The sequence below is a fragment of the Artibeus jamaicensis genome, unplaced genomic scaffold (genome assembly GCF_021234435.1).
Source record: "Artibeus jamaicensis isolate MK-2021 breed Jamaican fruit bat unplaced genomic scaffold, CSHL_Jam_final contig_444, whole genome shotgun sequence".
Lineage (NCBI taxonomy): Eukaryota > Metazoa > Chordata > Mammalia > Chiroptera > Phyllostomidae > Artibeus > Artibeus jamaicensis.
The window spans coordinates 1,825,615-1,841,357 of NW_026521831.1; the positions used below are offsets into that span (position 1 = coordinate 1,825,615).

At 63.3% G+C, this 15,743-nt stretch overlaps 2 protein-coding genes across 5 annotated transcripts in view; one reads left to right on the plus strand and one right to left on the minus strand.

Moving 5' to 3' along the window:
- The first annotated feature begins 2,671 nt into the window (after positions 1–2,671).
- Positions 2,672–6,800, plus strand: ANKRD9 (ankyrin repeat domain 9). Of its 2 annotated transcripts, none has more exons than XM_037130372.2 (3): positions 2,672–3,012; positions 5,066–5,115; positions 5,710–6,800. In XM_037130372.2, the coding sequence occupies exon 3, from the start codon at positions 5,763–5,765 to the stop codon at positions 6,711–6,713; it is 951 nt and encodes a 316-aa protein (XP_036986267.1). In that variant the 5' UTR covers positions 2,672–3,012; positions 5,066–5,115; positions 5,710–5,762; the 3' UTR covers positions 6,714–6,800. The 2 variants fall into 2 exon arrangements, with proteins under 2 accessions (XP_036986267.1, XP_036986266.1); XM_037130371.2 differs by lacking the exon at positions 2,672–3,012 and adding an exon at positions 3,885–4,120.
- A 3,209-nt stretch (positions 6,801–10,009) lies between these two features.
- The window catches only part of TECPR2 (tectonin beta-propeller repeat containing 2), a 78,183-nt gene continuing 72,449 nt past the window's right edge, over positions 10,010–15,743 (minus strand). For 2 of the 3 annotated variants that reach the window (XM_053666083.1, XM_053666084.1), the window contains 3 exons: positions 14,757–14,898; positions 14,143–14,292; positions 10,010–13,836 (listed from right to left, as the gene is read on the minus strand). In XM_053666083.1, coding sequence (XP_053522058.1) covers positions 13,685–13,836; positions 14,143–14,292; positions 14,757–14,898 — 444 coding nt within the window. In that variant the 3' untranslated portion in view covers positions 10,010–13,684. The remainder of the gene's footprint in view (positions 13,837–14,142; positions 14,293–14,756; positions 14,899–15,743) is intronic. The other variant, XM_053666085.1, reaches the window with a different exon arrangement.

A 15,743-nucleotide genomic window follows, 5' to 3' on the forward strand; every position in this document is an offset into this window, starting at 1 on the left:
CAGGTGGTGTCAGTCTCCCCAGTTCTGGCCAGCGGGCAGAGCAGGAGCTTGTACACTCGCTGACCCCTTAGAAAGCTGAACGCTGCCCTGTGGTCCTTGGCCAGTGTACGGACTGCCTGTCGGCGCTCCTTGCCCACTTTCCGGTTAATCTTTCTGTGTGGCAGGAACCCCCTGCACATTCTCAATGTCACTCCTGTGCTCTGTGGGGCTCTTTGGCTCCTAGGCTGTCCCAGTGTTCACCTAGTTTTATTGTCTTCGGTCTGTAGCAGCCCCTCAAGCTGAGCCCTCAAAGACCAGTCAGGTGGGGTGCAGGCCAGTGGAAGAGCTGGGCCGAGGGCAGGTGAGGCCCAGGCCTGCCCTCCCGGAGGGCAGCAGCAGGGGTCGGAAGTCGACCTCTGGGGGCCAGGTGGCTTTTGTCCTGGTCCAACCTTGTGGGGGATGGGCAGGTGGTAGGATGTCCCCACCTTCTGACCTGGTTCTGCCTACTTCCCACACTGACCTTGCCCAGTCCTGCCCCCGATGGCCCGCCTTCCTTCTGAGACCCCCAAATCCACCTGCTGGTTTGACAGTTCAGAGGGTGGAGCTCAGACAGGTGGAGCCACCCGGCCCGAGTCCCACAGCTGCTGAGCAGCTGACTGGACCCAGTGTGTCTGGTACCAGGCTCGCTGCTCCCGGGCCCGGCCATCTGCTGCAGCCCCGCACCCACCACGGGCCCTGTGGGCCCTGCAGGGGCAGCGGGGGCTCGGGCCAAGGAGGATCTCCGAGTGGTCAGTTAACGAGCCCCTCTCCTCAAGCCCTGCCCTCAACCCCTTCTCACTCACAGATGACCTTGAAAATGGACGCCATCAGAATACACTTTGCAGACTCACCTTCCCCTCAGCCCTCCCTGCCTCCATGCCCAACACTCTTCCACCCACCAAGAAGTGTCTATGCCCCCAGCCCCACTCCCAGGTGTGGTGGGCCCCGTCCCCGATGGCCTCCTCAAGGTCACTAATTGCTTCAACAGGTCTTTCCTGTGTCATTAGCATTTTGCCCATCACTGGGCCACATGCCTGAACATACACAGCACACTACACAGACACACACGTGCACATGAAGCTGCCCACACCTGAAGGGCACATGCCCACACGTGACACACGAACTGCACACAGATGCACACGTGTTAGTCCCACTCCGGCGTTCTGGAACCCTCTCTCTCTCCAGCCCCCAGCTCTCTCCAAAACCCAACCCTCCCCAGAGGGGCCCCCCTGCACTCCATGACCTTTATAAAGGGCCCCAGAACCTGCGAGTCGCCAAATCCTCTTGAGCCCCACTGGTGGCCCTCGGCCCAGCTGACCACTCGCTCCTTCTCAGGACACCTTGGCTTCGGGAGCCCTGTGCTCTTGGACTTCCCAGCCCCACCCTCCCCTCTGGACCCCCAGGGCTCCAGGGCCCAGCTCTGGCCTCTGAGCCTTTGCCCCTCTGTCTCTTTGTGTCTCGCTTCCAACTCGACCCCCAGATGTTTCTCAGCAGACCCAGCTTCTCCCTCAACGTGGCTGACAGGCAACTTCAAAAACACCCCATGCCCTGCTCCCCCTCATCCTCCCAGGCGCTCAGCCCAACCTGCAAGGCCTTCTGGCCTGTTCCCTTCCCCTCACACCACCCCAGGGGTCACTGTCCACACAGAACTCAACTGCTTCCTCCTTACCACACTGGGGAAAACCTAAGCCAGCCCACACCGCTCCTCGCTCGCAAAACAGCATGCCAAGGTCAAAGGTCAAACCCAGACCTAGAAGGCGGAGCTAGTGAGCAGCCTCTGCTGAAGGGTGGTCGTGCCCCCAAGGCCTCCTTAATCTCCTTGGGGATTACTCACTCCCGCCCTAGGGAATCTGCACACCCTACCCTGCACCCCCCCACTCACCTGGGCACAGACCCCACCTCGGACCCCACCATGGACCCCACGAGCTGTGGGCAGGGAGGCCACGCACCTGCCCGGCACAGAGGACAGTCCCCACCAGCGGAGGACTTCAGCAGAGACTGTGCGCGACCCGGAGCGGCATGTACCCCAGAGGACGAGTCTACAGGTGACCTAGGGTGGAAGAGACAAACTGCCAAGAGTGAGGCCTGGCTGCCACCATGATGGAGTGTGGCAATGTCGGCGGCCCCGTGGGAAATGCCCAGGGCAGGACGGACCCAGGGACCTTCAGGTTTCTCCACATGCTGTCTCTCTCCCTTTTTTAAAGATTTTATTTTATTTATCTTTAGAGGGGAAGGGAAGGAGACAGGGAGAGAAACATCAATGTATGGTTGCCTCTCATGTGTCCCCTGCTGGGAGCCAGCCTGCAACCCAGGCATGTGCCCTGACTGGGAATCGAACCTTGAGTGCGGTTCACAGGCCTGCACTCAATCCACTGAGCTACACCAGCCAGGGCCCATGTGTTGTCTCTTAAATAGGACCCTGGGGTGCCAGGCATTGAGCAGGACATGACTCACTGACTGACTTTCAAACGCCCTCTGCTCCACCCCAAGCTCTTCACCCCGTGTGATTTTCCCTGACCGACCTTTGCCACCTCCTGTTGCCATTCCCAGACCTTTGCTCCAGCTGTGCCCTGGCCAAGGTGCCCTCCCCTCCCTCCCTCCCCCCGGTCTTTCTGGCAAAGTCCATGTCCACTGAGGCCCTCCAGGCAGCAGAGGCACAGGGGCAGCTTTGACTTTTAGGAAGAGGCTTTTGGGAACCCCAGCAAGGAGGGCAAGTGGAAGGGGGAGGAGGAGGCCACAAGAGGTGGAGGGAGACCTGTCCCGAGGGCGGCTGTGGCTTTGAGCTACAGGTCATTCGCCTAAGCCACCACCTCCGTAGGATATGTCCCAGGGCCTGGTGCTCTCCCAGGCCAAGTGTCAACCCAAGGACCTCCATGGATCATACTCAGAGACTCCCCAGAACAGGACAGCTGCAAGGAAGTATAGGGAAGCTGCCACCTGGAGGGGGGAGGTCATTGACACCAAGGTGATGCAGAAATGGAGCTCAGCTGCCAGGTAAGTGTTCCCCACTGCAGTCCCCAACCCGGACCTACAACCTAGCACATCTGGTGGTTGTCACCGGCCCTCTGAGGTCAGGTGTGGGGCCTGCAAGGCCACAGTGCACTGAGGTGATGCAGAGCTTGGGGCGGGCTATCTGGTAGGGTCTCAGCATGACCTCTGATTTGCACAATCGGTGCCCAAACTTCGGACCCCTTGTGGGGAGGCTGGGGCCCATTCCACCACAGATGGCTGCTCCTCACTTGCAGGGTACCTTCTTGAGCCCCGATTTCAGGGCAGGTGAACAGCACCCATGTGACATGTGAAAATGAAGTGAAAGCAGGTACACTTAGCACAGAGACTGCATACAGCAAGTGCTCATAACTTGCTGCCTGTAGCCATTCATCCATTCCCTAAGCGGGGGCTCCTGTGTTCCTACCCAACCGGACAGAACGCGGGTCAGGACCCGTAGGGGTCACAGCTCCTGCATTTTCACCCCTCCGTGTACAGATTGTTTTCCTCAAGGTCACACACGGTCAATACAAAGGGGACCTGCAATACAACTCGGGGTGACAAGGAGAGGCCCGGTAAACGGACCCGGGGCGCCTATGAGCGCGCCCAGACTCCCACCCAGCGCCGGCGCGGCTGGCGGGGTCCAGATGCGCTCTCCCGCCCCGGCCGCCCACCGCCTAGAGCCTTTCCTCGCCGCCGTCGGCGGTTCCGGAAGCCCCGCCCACCAGTGCGCCCTCAAGTTTCACCGAACTTTTCCGCGGTCCCGCTGGGCGCCCCGCCCTCTGGCCGGTGACGTAACAATGGTGCAGCTCCACGACCAATGGGCGGTGTCGGGGGCCGGCAGCACGGGCCAATGGCGGTAGCCGACCGTCCCGCGGTCCTGCCCGGCTAGGGCCGGACTGCACCGCCCGCCGCCCGCCCGCCGCCGGCGCCCCGCACCGCCGCCCAGCGATCTGTTTGCGGCGGTTCAGAGTGCGGCTGCGGGGGGCGGCGGCGGCTCCTTCCCGTCAGTCCTGGGACCTTCGCCTCCGCGCCTACCCGCGGAGGGACAGCTCTTGCTTCGACCCGCAGCGGGGGCGGGGACGTCAGACTGTCAGCCTCACCGCCCCCCACGGTGAGTCCCCCTCACCTAGGTCTCAGCCCCAGCCCCGGGTGCTCTCCCCTGGCCGCCGCCCCCCTCACGCCCCCTGGGCACACGCACCCGCAGATGCAGCCCTCGCTGCGCTCACTGCCGGCCCACAGACACGCTGGCCTCGCTCCCGGCGACCCGAGGTCCCCCGTGCCTCCGGGAGGGGATTGGGAGGAGCGCACGGGCGGCCCGGGACGCGCCACCGAGCGCTCGCCAGCCCAACACCCCCAGTCACCCAGCCGCTGCCGTGACTCAGTGCTCAGTGACGTGGGGTGGCCCAACTTTACGTAACCCGCCCGGCGCCCCGCGATGTCCACACTGGGTACACCTGGGGCTCAGAGGCCCAGGCGTGGGGGACTGTGCTAGTCCTGGCACTCCCCAAAAGGGCGCTGTGACTGCAGCCCGTCCCCATCGCACTCATCTCTGTAACTTAGTCACTCAGACCCTTGTGTCCAAGGACTTCGCCTCGAGAGAAAACAGAGGGTACCTGGGGCCATGGTCCGAGGCCAGGGCTCAGGTTGAGGCCGGGGTCTCAGAGGGCAAGGTCTGGGCTCCCTGTGGGTTGGGGCACTCCAAGTGTGGAATGAGCCCAAAATGGGCGGCAGGAGATCCGGGTTGTAGGCCTGGCTCCACCCGGACTTGCTGACTGATCTTGGACAAGCTTGTCCCTTCCTGGAAAGTGGGGTGACAGGCCTGCTCTTCCAGTGGTGGGCGAGGTCAGGAGCGGTGGGCGACTCGGGATTTGCAGGCTGCTGTGTGCCGCACACCAGGCTCTGTGTTGACTCCGCTCACCAGTCTCCTCCCAGGAGCTTGAGGGGTGTGGACATCATGTAAACATCCCATTTGGGCGGGAGGCCAGAGTACCATCTCCACCCCCAGATGCATCCTGCTGGGGTTCCAGCCTGCATCCATCCCCCTTCTTTCTTACAGATGAAGAATCTGAGGCCCCAAGAAGAATAGACTCACATCTGCAGAACTAGGTGAGCTCCGTGCAGGAACCAGGTGCTTGTGAGGCTAGAGTTCTGCCCGGTCCTGCCTTTGGGGGGAGACTCTAGGGGTGGGGACCCCCCGCCGTGGTCCGGGGTCAGAGGACAGGGTCAAGGATAGGTAGGGCTGGGAAAGGTATCTGTCATACAGAAAGGACTGGGCTCAGCATGAGACGTGGGTGCAGTGTTCCTACTCCCTACCGGCTCTTTTCTCTAGTTGGGGTTGGGCTTGCCTGGCCCAGGTGGGAGCAGAACCTCTTCCCTTGCTCCCTGGGCAGGAGGGGTCTGGCCTCATCGGTGGGCGGGGCTGGGTCAGGCTATGGGCAAGTCTGAGTAAGGGCCTGTCCAGAGAAGAGGCCAGCGCAGTAAGAGCAAGGATGTAGGAGGCAGTTCAGGGTCCTGGAGAGAAGGTAGTTAGTTGTGAGAAGTGATGGGGAGGGCCTGTCCGAAGGAGGAGGTAGGTACACGGTCCGTGGGGCCCTGTGAGCGGGCACCAGGAATCCCTTCTAAGGCCCTCAGGTTTCCCCCATTGAGCCCAGTGGTGGGGTCAGGGTCCAGATGCCTCACCGTGGTCCCCTCCGCCTGTAGGTGGTGAGCCGCAGCACCCATGCTGTGAGGCTAGGAGTCATCCCTCTACCAGCATGCCGTGGGACGCTCAGCGGCCCGGGGGCGGTGCGATTGGTGGGCCTGAAGGCGGCAGCGCAGTGCGCTCCCGGTCGCAGAAGCAGTGCAGGAAATCCTCCTTCGCCTTCTACCAAGCTGTGCGTGACCTGCTGCCTGTGTGGCTGCTCGAGGACATGCGCGCCAGTGAGGCCTTCCACTGGGACGAGCGCGGGCGCGCCACTGCCTACTCGCCGTCGGAGGCGCTGCTCTACGCGCTCGTGCATGACCACCAGGCCTACGCACACTACCTGCTGGCCACGTTCCCGAGGCATGCGCTGGCCCTGCCCAGCGCCAGCTTCAGGTGCTGTGCTGCGCCTGGGCCGCACGTGGCGCTGGCCGTGCGCTACAACCGCGTTGGTATCCTGCGCCGCATCCTGCGCACTGTGCGTGACTTTCCGGCAGAGGAGCGCACACGCCTGCTCGACCGACGTGGCTGCAGCCGTGTGGAAGGCGGGGGCACGTCCCTGCACGTGGCCTGTGAGCTGGCACGTCCAGAGTGCCTCTTCCTGCTGCTTGGCCACGGCGCATCACCTGCTCTGCGTGATGGCGGCGGCCTCACGCCGCTGCAGCTGCTGCTACGCCGGTTGGATCTTGACTCCGGAGCCACCGCTGCCCCTGGGGGCGTACCCGCTGTACCTGGGGAGCCACACCAGCGCCTCCTACTACTGCTCGACTTGCTGGTGCTGTATGCGCCTGCGGGCATTGCTAGCTCAACCCGCCGCGAGCTGCTGGGTGACCAGCCACGCTGGCGGCGGCTGCTGGGCGAAGACAAGTTCCAGTGGTTAGCAGGCCTGGCGCCGCCCTCACTCTTCGTGCGTGCCATGCAGGTGCTGGTTGCATCCATCTCTCCCTGCCGCTTCCCGGAGGCCCTGGATGAGCTGTCGCTGCCGCCCTTCCTGCAGCCGCTGGACCTCACAGGCAAAGGCTAGCCCACGGGGCACCTTAGCACTGGATTTTCGGAGAATACTATTTTTCAAAGCGTTGTACCTAGCACTTTACATATATTGATCTCTACATTGGAATCTCTTTATCTGTTGCGTGCATGGAGGACGGGGCCAGGGCGGTCAGGTGGGCCCCAGGTGGAGGATCCATGGGTCTGGCTGGGCCCAGTATTCCACCGCACTGGGCAGAGCAGGGTTGAGCCTTGACCTCAGCTTCCTTCCCAGCTGGAGGAAGGAGTGGGGCGGGCGCAGGGATGTGGACCGGTGTGTCTAAGTAGGATGCACAGTAGTGCCAAGGCGTGGAGACCAAGAGCGCGCCCTTGGGTCTAGCGGGACCGTTGAGGCCACCATAGTGCCAGGCCTTGAGGCCACTGCGGCTCTGGCTGGTAGGGGGCAGGAGGCTGCGGTGCAACAGGGGGCCGGCATGGCCGTGGCTGGGCCTCCTTGGCGCTCCTGTCCCGTACTGGGCCTGCTCCTCCTTGGGTGTCGGTGTGACTGTCTGCCAAAGCTAGTCTACCCAGGCCTGGCCTCACCCCTGTCGCCCCTTTTTCTGCCTCCTGAGAATGAGCAAGCACCTAGCCCAGGGGCTCCAGGCCCCAGCTGCACTGCCCCTCAGGTAGGGTTAGATGGGCCCTGGTCCCGCCCCCAGTGGGTGTCAGACAGTGCTCATGGGTGGTGGGTGGTGAGTCACTCCATGGGAATGTTCCTTGCCCAGCCAGCAGAGCTGGTGTCTGCAGGAAGGTTCTGAAGGTGGAGACTGGTTAGTAGGCACATTGTGACCCTTAGAGATCGAGGGGTCACGGTTGAGAAGCAGGGTCTGGGCCTGAGGAGCCTGGGGGGCAGGGACAGTGGCCAGGCTGCACCGCCCAGGCGTTCCATTGGGCTGTGAAACCCAATCCATGACCGCAGGGGCTGGAGGCCAGAGTGTCCTGCCAGGAGCAGGGAGCTAAAGGTCTGGGTGGTGAAGAGCGACCAGCCTGGCTGGCGTGCCCACTGCCCACCCTGCCCCCAGTGTCCCTGACGGAGCACGCCTGGCCTGAGTGCCGAAGGGGCATTGGGCAGTGACCCATAGGCAGGAGGGTACAGAGGGGCCTGGGTAGCAGGAAAATCTTGCCTGGTTCTGGCCTGCACCTGCCACCTGTCTCAGGGTGACCTGGGACAAAACCTTATCTGGGGCTTCTGTGTCCTCATGTTTTTAAAGGGTTTTGGACCGTTTCCAAGCTCCCCGCCTGCCTCAAAATGGATGTGATCCCAGTTCCTGGGAGGTACGGGTGCTGGGTGCACAGCACAGTGGCTAATCCTGGATTCCAAGTGGGAGTGGGGGGCCCTCCCCTCCGGCAGTGTGTCCTGTGTCATTAAATAGCTTCTCTGAGCTGTGACTCTTGGGGGGGAGTGGACTCTCACATCTCCCAGCTTAAAACTCGGGGCATCGGGAGCCACTGGGTCTTCTAGTGGGTCCCAGGCCCTCATGGCCAGGGGTGCCATTGTGGGTGAGGGTCCCCTTGCTTCGGAGGAGATGGAAAGTGCCCAGAGCCTCCGGTCACAGTGGCTGCAGCGGCTGGGCCTGGGGAGACGCTGGGGAACCGGGAGCCCTGCCGCCCGGAGCCTGGCGGAGGACCTGCAGACGTCTCACGTCTCCCCGGCCTGTGAAGTTGGCCCGGGGCCCAGGACCAGGGCTTGTTCCACTCCCCCTCCAGGCCTACAGCTGCCCCTTTGGCGACAACTTCCTCTGAGCTCCCTAGGAGGTTGTTGGGGACGGGCTGACACTGGGGTTGGGGAGTTGCCCGGCCTGGAAGGGGGACAGGACACCTATTGTCAGGTGGCAGGAGGTGGCACCCTGCTGGTCCCAGCAGAGAAACTGTGGGGGCCACAGAAGTGGGGGGGTCAGGGCCGAAGTGGGGTGGTTTGGATGGGGGGCGGGCAGGGGTCTGCACCATTATTCACTGGTTGACCTTGGGGCCATCTGAGGACCCCTTGGAGGGGTAAGAGGGCAGGAGGCTGGCAGTTGGGACATTAGTCCTTGATGCCCTCACTGGGTGGGTGGGATGGGGTGGGGGAAGCTACAGGAGGCTGCTGAGAGCAGCGGGGAAGGCGGGGGGAGAGGCCAGGCCGACGTCACAGCCCTGTGACAGCCGAGCGGGGCCTGATTCCTGGCGTGGCTCCCACCGAGCCTCTCGGGACTGGTGCCTGGCTCGGTGAGATAAGAGTTATCTGGTGGCCGCTGCTGGCCCAGAGAGGGAGGTGGGCCCCAGCTGGGCTTATCAGACTCCTGGGCCCTTGAGCCCCAGAAAGGGCAGCAAACACAGTTACCCTGGCGACCAGCGTGTTGAACTGGGGAGGCCGGAGTCGGCCAGGCCCAGCCCAGGGGCCCTTGGCAGATACCAGCTCAGCTCCTGGCCACTGGCAGGCGGTCCGCATGGCTTCACAAAGGCCCTGCCCTCAACAGGCCCACTTTCCTCTGTGGCAAAGTGCGCAGGTTCATCCGTTCCTCAGGTCTCTCAAAGGAAAACTGACGGTGGCCCATACTGGCCACGCCACGCCCACGCGTTAGGGCCTGGGCCTGAGTCTGTACCCTACACACCTACTGATATTGTGACCTCACACCCAGAGCTCAAAAGGGACACGACAGGACATTGCGCGCTGCAGCGGAGGCCTGGGGGGTGCATGGCCAGGACGGCAGGGCCCCGGCTGTCCCTCCTTTGGCCCTGGTGAGGACCCTGTGCCCAGCCTCGCTGCGCCAACTTTGCGGGACACCCTCATTCCAAGGTTACCTCGGTTCTCCTGCCTTGATTTCCCTCCCGCTTTCTTCACTCACTTTGAAAGTCTCGTGTTGCGAGCAGTTTCCTGAGCTGCCCCAAGTCGAATGCAGAACACGGCGGCTTCCTGGAAGCCTCAGGAAGAGGTGACAGCGCCGCCACAGGCCGCGCCCGTTTGGGCCAGAGGAGAGTGTGACCCGTGACCGAGCAGCCCCGTAACGCCTGGGTCTGGCTTCTCTTTAAAATGGAGGCGCAGATGACGTGTGATAAATGCAGACGTTGCGTGTGTGGTTTGAGGGGTTATGACAAATGTGTCCCCAAGAGTAGCATAGCCACCAGCCCCATCGAGACCGGTGAAGAGGGAGATTTCTGCCCGCGGGGGTTTACGGAGAATTCCGGGTACTGAACTCGGGCTGCGCAGAAGCCCCCCACCCGCCGCCCAGCTCGCCCTGCTGGCACTTCACTGCCTTTCCCCCGTCTTCCTGCGCGCACACAGACACTATCTTCCTCTGCATGGCTTTTGCATACACTAGGTCCCCGCACGACTCAGCACCTTTGCACTTGCTGCCGTGGGCGCACCGCCCTGCGTGGTGAAACGCGCCGCGCACACGGCCTTCCAGAAGCTTCTGGTGACTGTTCCGTGACACCTGACACGGCCGGGGTCCTGCCACAGAGCCGACGTTAGGGTCCAGCTTTTACAATGCAAATTTTATTTTTGGAATAAATAACGCATTTATGTGGCTCAAAATTCACAAGATACAAAAAAGTATGTACGCCAGGCAACCGGCGTGACCCGCTGCTCCTGTGGTGAAGGCGCTGCTTCCTGCGCCGCCTGCGCCCCAGATCGCGAACCGTCCGGCCCACACCCTCCCGTCTCTACGGTTCGAGAACCGCACCATCCCCGCCACACCCAGAAAAGTCCACCTTCTCGCCCTGGAGCCGGGAACGGGCCGCCTCTGGCCGTGGTCGGTGAGCGCGGCGCTACTTCGCGAGGGGACGCGCCCGGCATGTCGGCGGTTCCCAACGAGAAACAGGCCGTGTGCAGGGTTCCCGAGGACGGGCGTCGGGGGTGCAGCTCGTGGTCGGAAGGTTTTGCCGCTGCCGGACTCCCAGGCGCTTCCCCGAGACGGTGCCGACGGGGGTCCCCACCCACCGCCCCGGGCCCTGCGGCAGCGGTGCCGGTCCATCGGCCTCTGGGGCTCTGCTCCCAGTGCGAGTAAGTGCTTGGGGGCACGTGCAACATCCCGGTCCTGGCGGTATTCTGCCTCCTAGTTTTAGGTGTGGTTTTTAATTTACAGCACTTTGACAATGGATAAACATGGCTCCCTCTGGCTTTCCCCACCACTTCCAGTGTAGAAAGGCCTGCATCCAGAAGTCCTGTACCGCTTCCCCGGGCTTGAGCTTCCTCGGTCTAGTGAGGGTTTGTGTCGTGCAAATGACTGAGCGGTGGGCTGGGGGGCGGTGGAGTCCCACTCCCATCCCCCATCTCCGACACCACCGGCATCACGCAACCTCCCCCAGGGCCTGGCCGGTCTGCCTGGCGTCCCCAGCCCTGCCGCCCAGGCCGTCGAGGGCCCCGCACAGCCCAGGGCCCCAGCTCGGGCTCCAGTACCGGGGCTGCCCGCCACCCCCCACCGATTCCTAGACTCTGAGTTTTCGCAGGGCGAAGGGCACGACCCCGGGGGGCTGTGTGTGAGCGACTAGCAGCACCCATGGGACAGACGCAATTTTAGAATTCCGCCCTGCCTGCCCCCAACAGAAAAATCCCAGTGGGGACTCTGGACGGACTGGGTTAAACCCTAACCCCCTGAGGATAAGACGGGCGTCCCCCAGGGAACCGACTCCTCCATCAGCGACATGGGACACCCTTCCTAGATTTAGATTCTGGTCTTCTTGGGTGTCTTCTGGGAAGCTTGGCCATTTCTTTAAAAACATTTTTTTAAATTGACTTTGAGAGAGAAACATTGGTTTGTTTTCCACGTACGCATTCACTGGTTGATTCCTGTATGTTCCCTGACCAGGGATCGAACTGCAACCTTGGTGCCTTGGGACGACACTCCACACAGCTGAGCTGCCCACCAGGGCGGAGCGGAGCCACGTCCCAAACCGAGGGTGACATTTCTTACTCGGTCATTCCTGGGGACACAACTGTTACGGATGTGACCTTTCTCCGAATGCTGGGTTGCAGAGGGCACGTCTGACGTTTGGTTTTGTCTCTTGGAGGCCCCGGGGTTTGAACCCAGAAGGCCGTTGGCAGCAGCCCAGCCCCCGCAGACCCCTGGGGAGAAATGGCTCTGTGCCCCGCCCCGGGAGTGACCCTGCCTGCAGGACCGCCACCTCGGGCAGACCGCGGCCCGTGTAAACGCGGCGGGTCACAGGATCACACATCCCGTGCAGTGGGTCTGGTTGGTGGGTCTCCCCAGACGGGCGGGCACACTGGCCTCCGTGAGCGCCCGCGGAGGGCGCCTCGTCGTGGCTCCGAAAAAGTCTGGGTTATCGCACTGTCTCACAGTTCAACTTCGAATTAAAACTGGCCCTGGCTGGTGTGGCTCAGTGGATTGAGCGCCGGCCTGCGAACCAAAGGGTCGCTGGTTTGATTCCCAGTCAGGGCACAGCCTAGGTCGTGGGCCAGGTTCCCGGTGAAGGGGGCACGTGACAGGCAACCACATGTTGCTGTTTCTCTCCCTCCCTTCCCCTCTCTCTAAAAATCAGTCTTTTTAAAAAAACCAGAAAGAAAACCGTACCCAGCCCTGGAGCTGACAGTGATTCGGCCACACTGAACCAGACACAGGGGCCCTGTGGGTCGGGGAAGGCTGGGTGCCGTTTGCAGCCAATGTGCCGCAGTCACCGGGAGGCCTCTGCTGTCCCCAGACTGTGAGAGGAGGGTTCTGTCCAAATGAAGCATATTGCCAAGTGTGGGATCAGCGTCTCGTCCTCACTTAGCCCCGGAAGACCCTCGTGTTCACAGCCGGCCGGTCCGTCACCGCCTTTCATCTGTGGCCTGGGGGCCTGATAACCTCGCTGAGGGAAAGAGCGGCCTCCCAAGGCTGGGCCCTGGGCGGTTACCCGGCCTGCAGCTGCTTCCACGAGGGAGGGGACTGGGGAAGCGGGCGAGGTGCGGGCACTGGGGGCCGGCCCAGGGCCGGGCGTCTGGCGGGGCTGCAGCAGGCACAGCTTCAACCTTCGGGGGGCGGTCAACCCAAGTGCCCACACGGTGCCGGGCTGCCGGTGGCAGGTCCTGTGACTGCCCACTGCGTGGAGGACAGGCAGGTGACGCCCACCATCCGGGAAGGTGCAGGCTCGGGTTAAATCAGGGGAAGGAAGGAAAGGCCTTCCACTGGCTTCAGAAAATACATCTCTTCTAAATCTGTAACATTTAATTTCTAATGAGGTATCTTATGCAGGTTTGTAATACACTAAGGGAAAAAGGCGATAATTAGCAGATTCACCTTCTAAAGGTGCCTCTGGTCTCCACTGCCCACGGGTCACACGCCATTCCACGGACAGGTCTCAGTCAGCCAGCACGGCCACGCTCCCCGACGTCGGCTTCCTGCCATCCCTGCCAGGGGGCCCCCGCACGCCCAGGCCCACGTCACCCACTGGTCTCTAGTGTGGTGGCTGAAGGGCGTTCCCCGGCGGCGAGTGTGCCCTGGCCTGGGCTTGCCGTGGCGCGCGCAGCGTGGTCCCCTCCCTGGCACGCCCGGCACCCACCTCTCAAACGTGGCCTGGGGACCCTGTGGGCGTCCGGCATGGAATGTGTACTGGGCCTGTGTCCCTCCCAGGAGGCGGTGGGCTGTCTTGGGGACACGGGCAGTGGTGGCAGAGCCCTGCCCTGGCTGACTCATGCTGCCCACGGGCAGCTCGCCACACTGTCCCACAGTGGGACTGGGCACGTCAGCGAGGGACATGTGGCTGCAGCACAGGGGCCCCTGGCGGCAGCCACAGCTGATCACAGGCGGCAGCACAGGGCTCGGGGGCGCTGCTGCTCCGGCAACAGCTGTGATCAGTTGGCTGAGGCCGCGGGTTCTGCAACAGGTTGGAAACGAACATGGATGGAAGTAAGCGTGGGCGTCCACCATGGCCGGACGTGTCTGGGCCAGCGCCGGCCGACGAGGCGTGTCCAAGAGTGAGCTATGCGGAACCTGATGTCCACCGCCCGCCTCGCCTCCTCCCTCCTGAGCGGCTCTGCCGCCGCCGGCGCCTTCAGATGACCTCCCACTCGTCCTCCAGGTCCTCGGGGTGCGCGGTGGCGGCCTGGCTGCTCTGGGCACCGTGTGAGTGGCTAAAAGTCCTTGTCAGCCTCTGGAGGAGGTGGCCGGGGGGACCCACTGCCCACAGCTCATCCGATGAGGTCACTGCAGGGACAGGGACACACACTTGTCAGTCACCCCACCTGGGGGAGGGGCACAGATGGAGCCAGGCGCCAGTCCACATCCCAACGTGGCACTTCTGGCTGTGGGGCCTGGACACAGCACCCCGACCTGTGCCTCAGTTTCCTCAGCTTTAAAGTGGGCGGTGCAGTGCCCTGCTGCCTTCCCGGGAGACCCTGACAGCCCAGGTGCCCAGTCCCCTCCCTGAGGTGTGACCTGGGGTGGGCTCCTGCAGGGAGGCTGAGCCCTGGGACAGCACCGCGGACGTGGCCCCGGGGGCCCGGCACCTGCCTGTGAGACACGTCACACTCCCAGGGACTTTCTTCCAGTAGTCTCCCGCAGGGTTTTTGTCGGTGACACCGTAGCGTCGGGCGAGGTCGCCGTTGGGGCAGCGGGCCCACACGGTCCGGCTGCTGAGCGCCAGCTGGCAGGCCAACAACCCTTTGGGCAAACAGGGCCTCTGTCTGTTCCGAGACCGGGGCGGCAACGGGACAGACCGCCCCCTCCCAAGAGCCTGCGCTCTCCGGACTCTGCGCCGGCCAGCCAGCATGCCCTGCAGTGACAGAGTCCCACCCAGGGCAGGGGACTGCAGGGGACCCCAGGGAAGGTGCCCAGCGGCAGGACTGGCACAGCTGCCGAGAGCCGGAGGCTGAAGGGCAGAGGGCACGGCCACGCGCGCTGCCTTTGAGCGCCTGCCAGGCCTGCGTGTGGTGCAGGGTCAGGCTGCACAGCCGGGGCCCCTGCAGCACTGGTGACCATTTCAACCACGAGCACCACGGTGGCTGTGTGGGAAGGGGGGAGGGAGGGGCGAGAAAAGACTGCATCACCCCGGCTGCTCGGCTTGGCAGACGAGAGCCCACCTGCCGCACCCGTGAGGGGCAGTGCGCTGTGCTCGAGCGCCTTACCTGGCACGTGCTCCCAGCCGGTCCCCACCGGCATCTCCTCGGTGACACCCACGCGGACGTGCACATTGCACCTGCTGTCCAGCGCCCACAGCATCTGGTCGTTGGGGCTGCAGTGGACGCTGACCAAGGTGAGCCCCACGGGCTGGAAGTGGGGAGAGAAGGAGTGGTGGGCGGGTTATTCTGGAAAGAGCAAGGTCAAGAGCTGTGGAGAGTGAGGTCAGAGGCGTGGGCTGAGAGGCTGCAGAAACTTTCGGCGGCTGCTGCTCGCGAGCTGCCAGCCCGCGGCCACCTGCCCACCCACGCCGCCACCATCCGTGCACCGCCCACTCGCCCACCAACAGATATCTGAGCATCTGCCCTGTGCTGAGCGTTGTGCCTGGAGTCAGCGACCCGTTTTCCTGGCTCCCGGATTTTGAAGTCTGGTGGGAGGCGGACAGGCACACACAGAAATACAGGGCGGCCACGGGCAGAGCTACAAGGGTGAACGATGCATCGAGGGCACATAACTGGGGCATCAGGTCCAGACGTCAGGAAGCTGCCTCGGATCCCACGGCTACACGGTGAACGCAGGACAGACAGGAGTGGCCAGGAGAAGAGGGAGGGGGATGAGCCAGGGCGGGCGGCACGGAACCGGGGCGGCTCCTCAGGAGGCTGCGGAGGGCCTGCGGGACCCAGGGCCCCGAGACTGGGCTGCTCAGACGGCGGTCTGGAAGGGTGCCCGAGGGCAGCGGTGGGAAACGGGACGCGGTGCAGGAGGCTCCCGGCCAGACCCAGGACTGGCTTCGGGGAGAGAAGGGAGGTGGGGTGCAAAAGACCGGGGTGGTGAGGCGGCAAAGGGCTGCACAAGCGTCACTGAGCCTCTGCCACCCTCCCCAAGGCCTGAACATGACCCAAGAAATGTCACTTCACAAATGTCAACTGGCACAAGTGACCTCACTCCAGTGGTCAGGGAGGGCAGAGCGGGGCGAAGGGCCAGCGGTCCGTGCA

Excerpts from the sequence above, each read along its gene's own strand:
- ANKRD9 (XM_037130372.2), top strand. The coding sequence starts at position 5,763 with ATGCCGTGGGACGCTCAGCGGCCCGGGGGCGGTGCGATTGGTGGGCCT.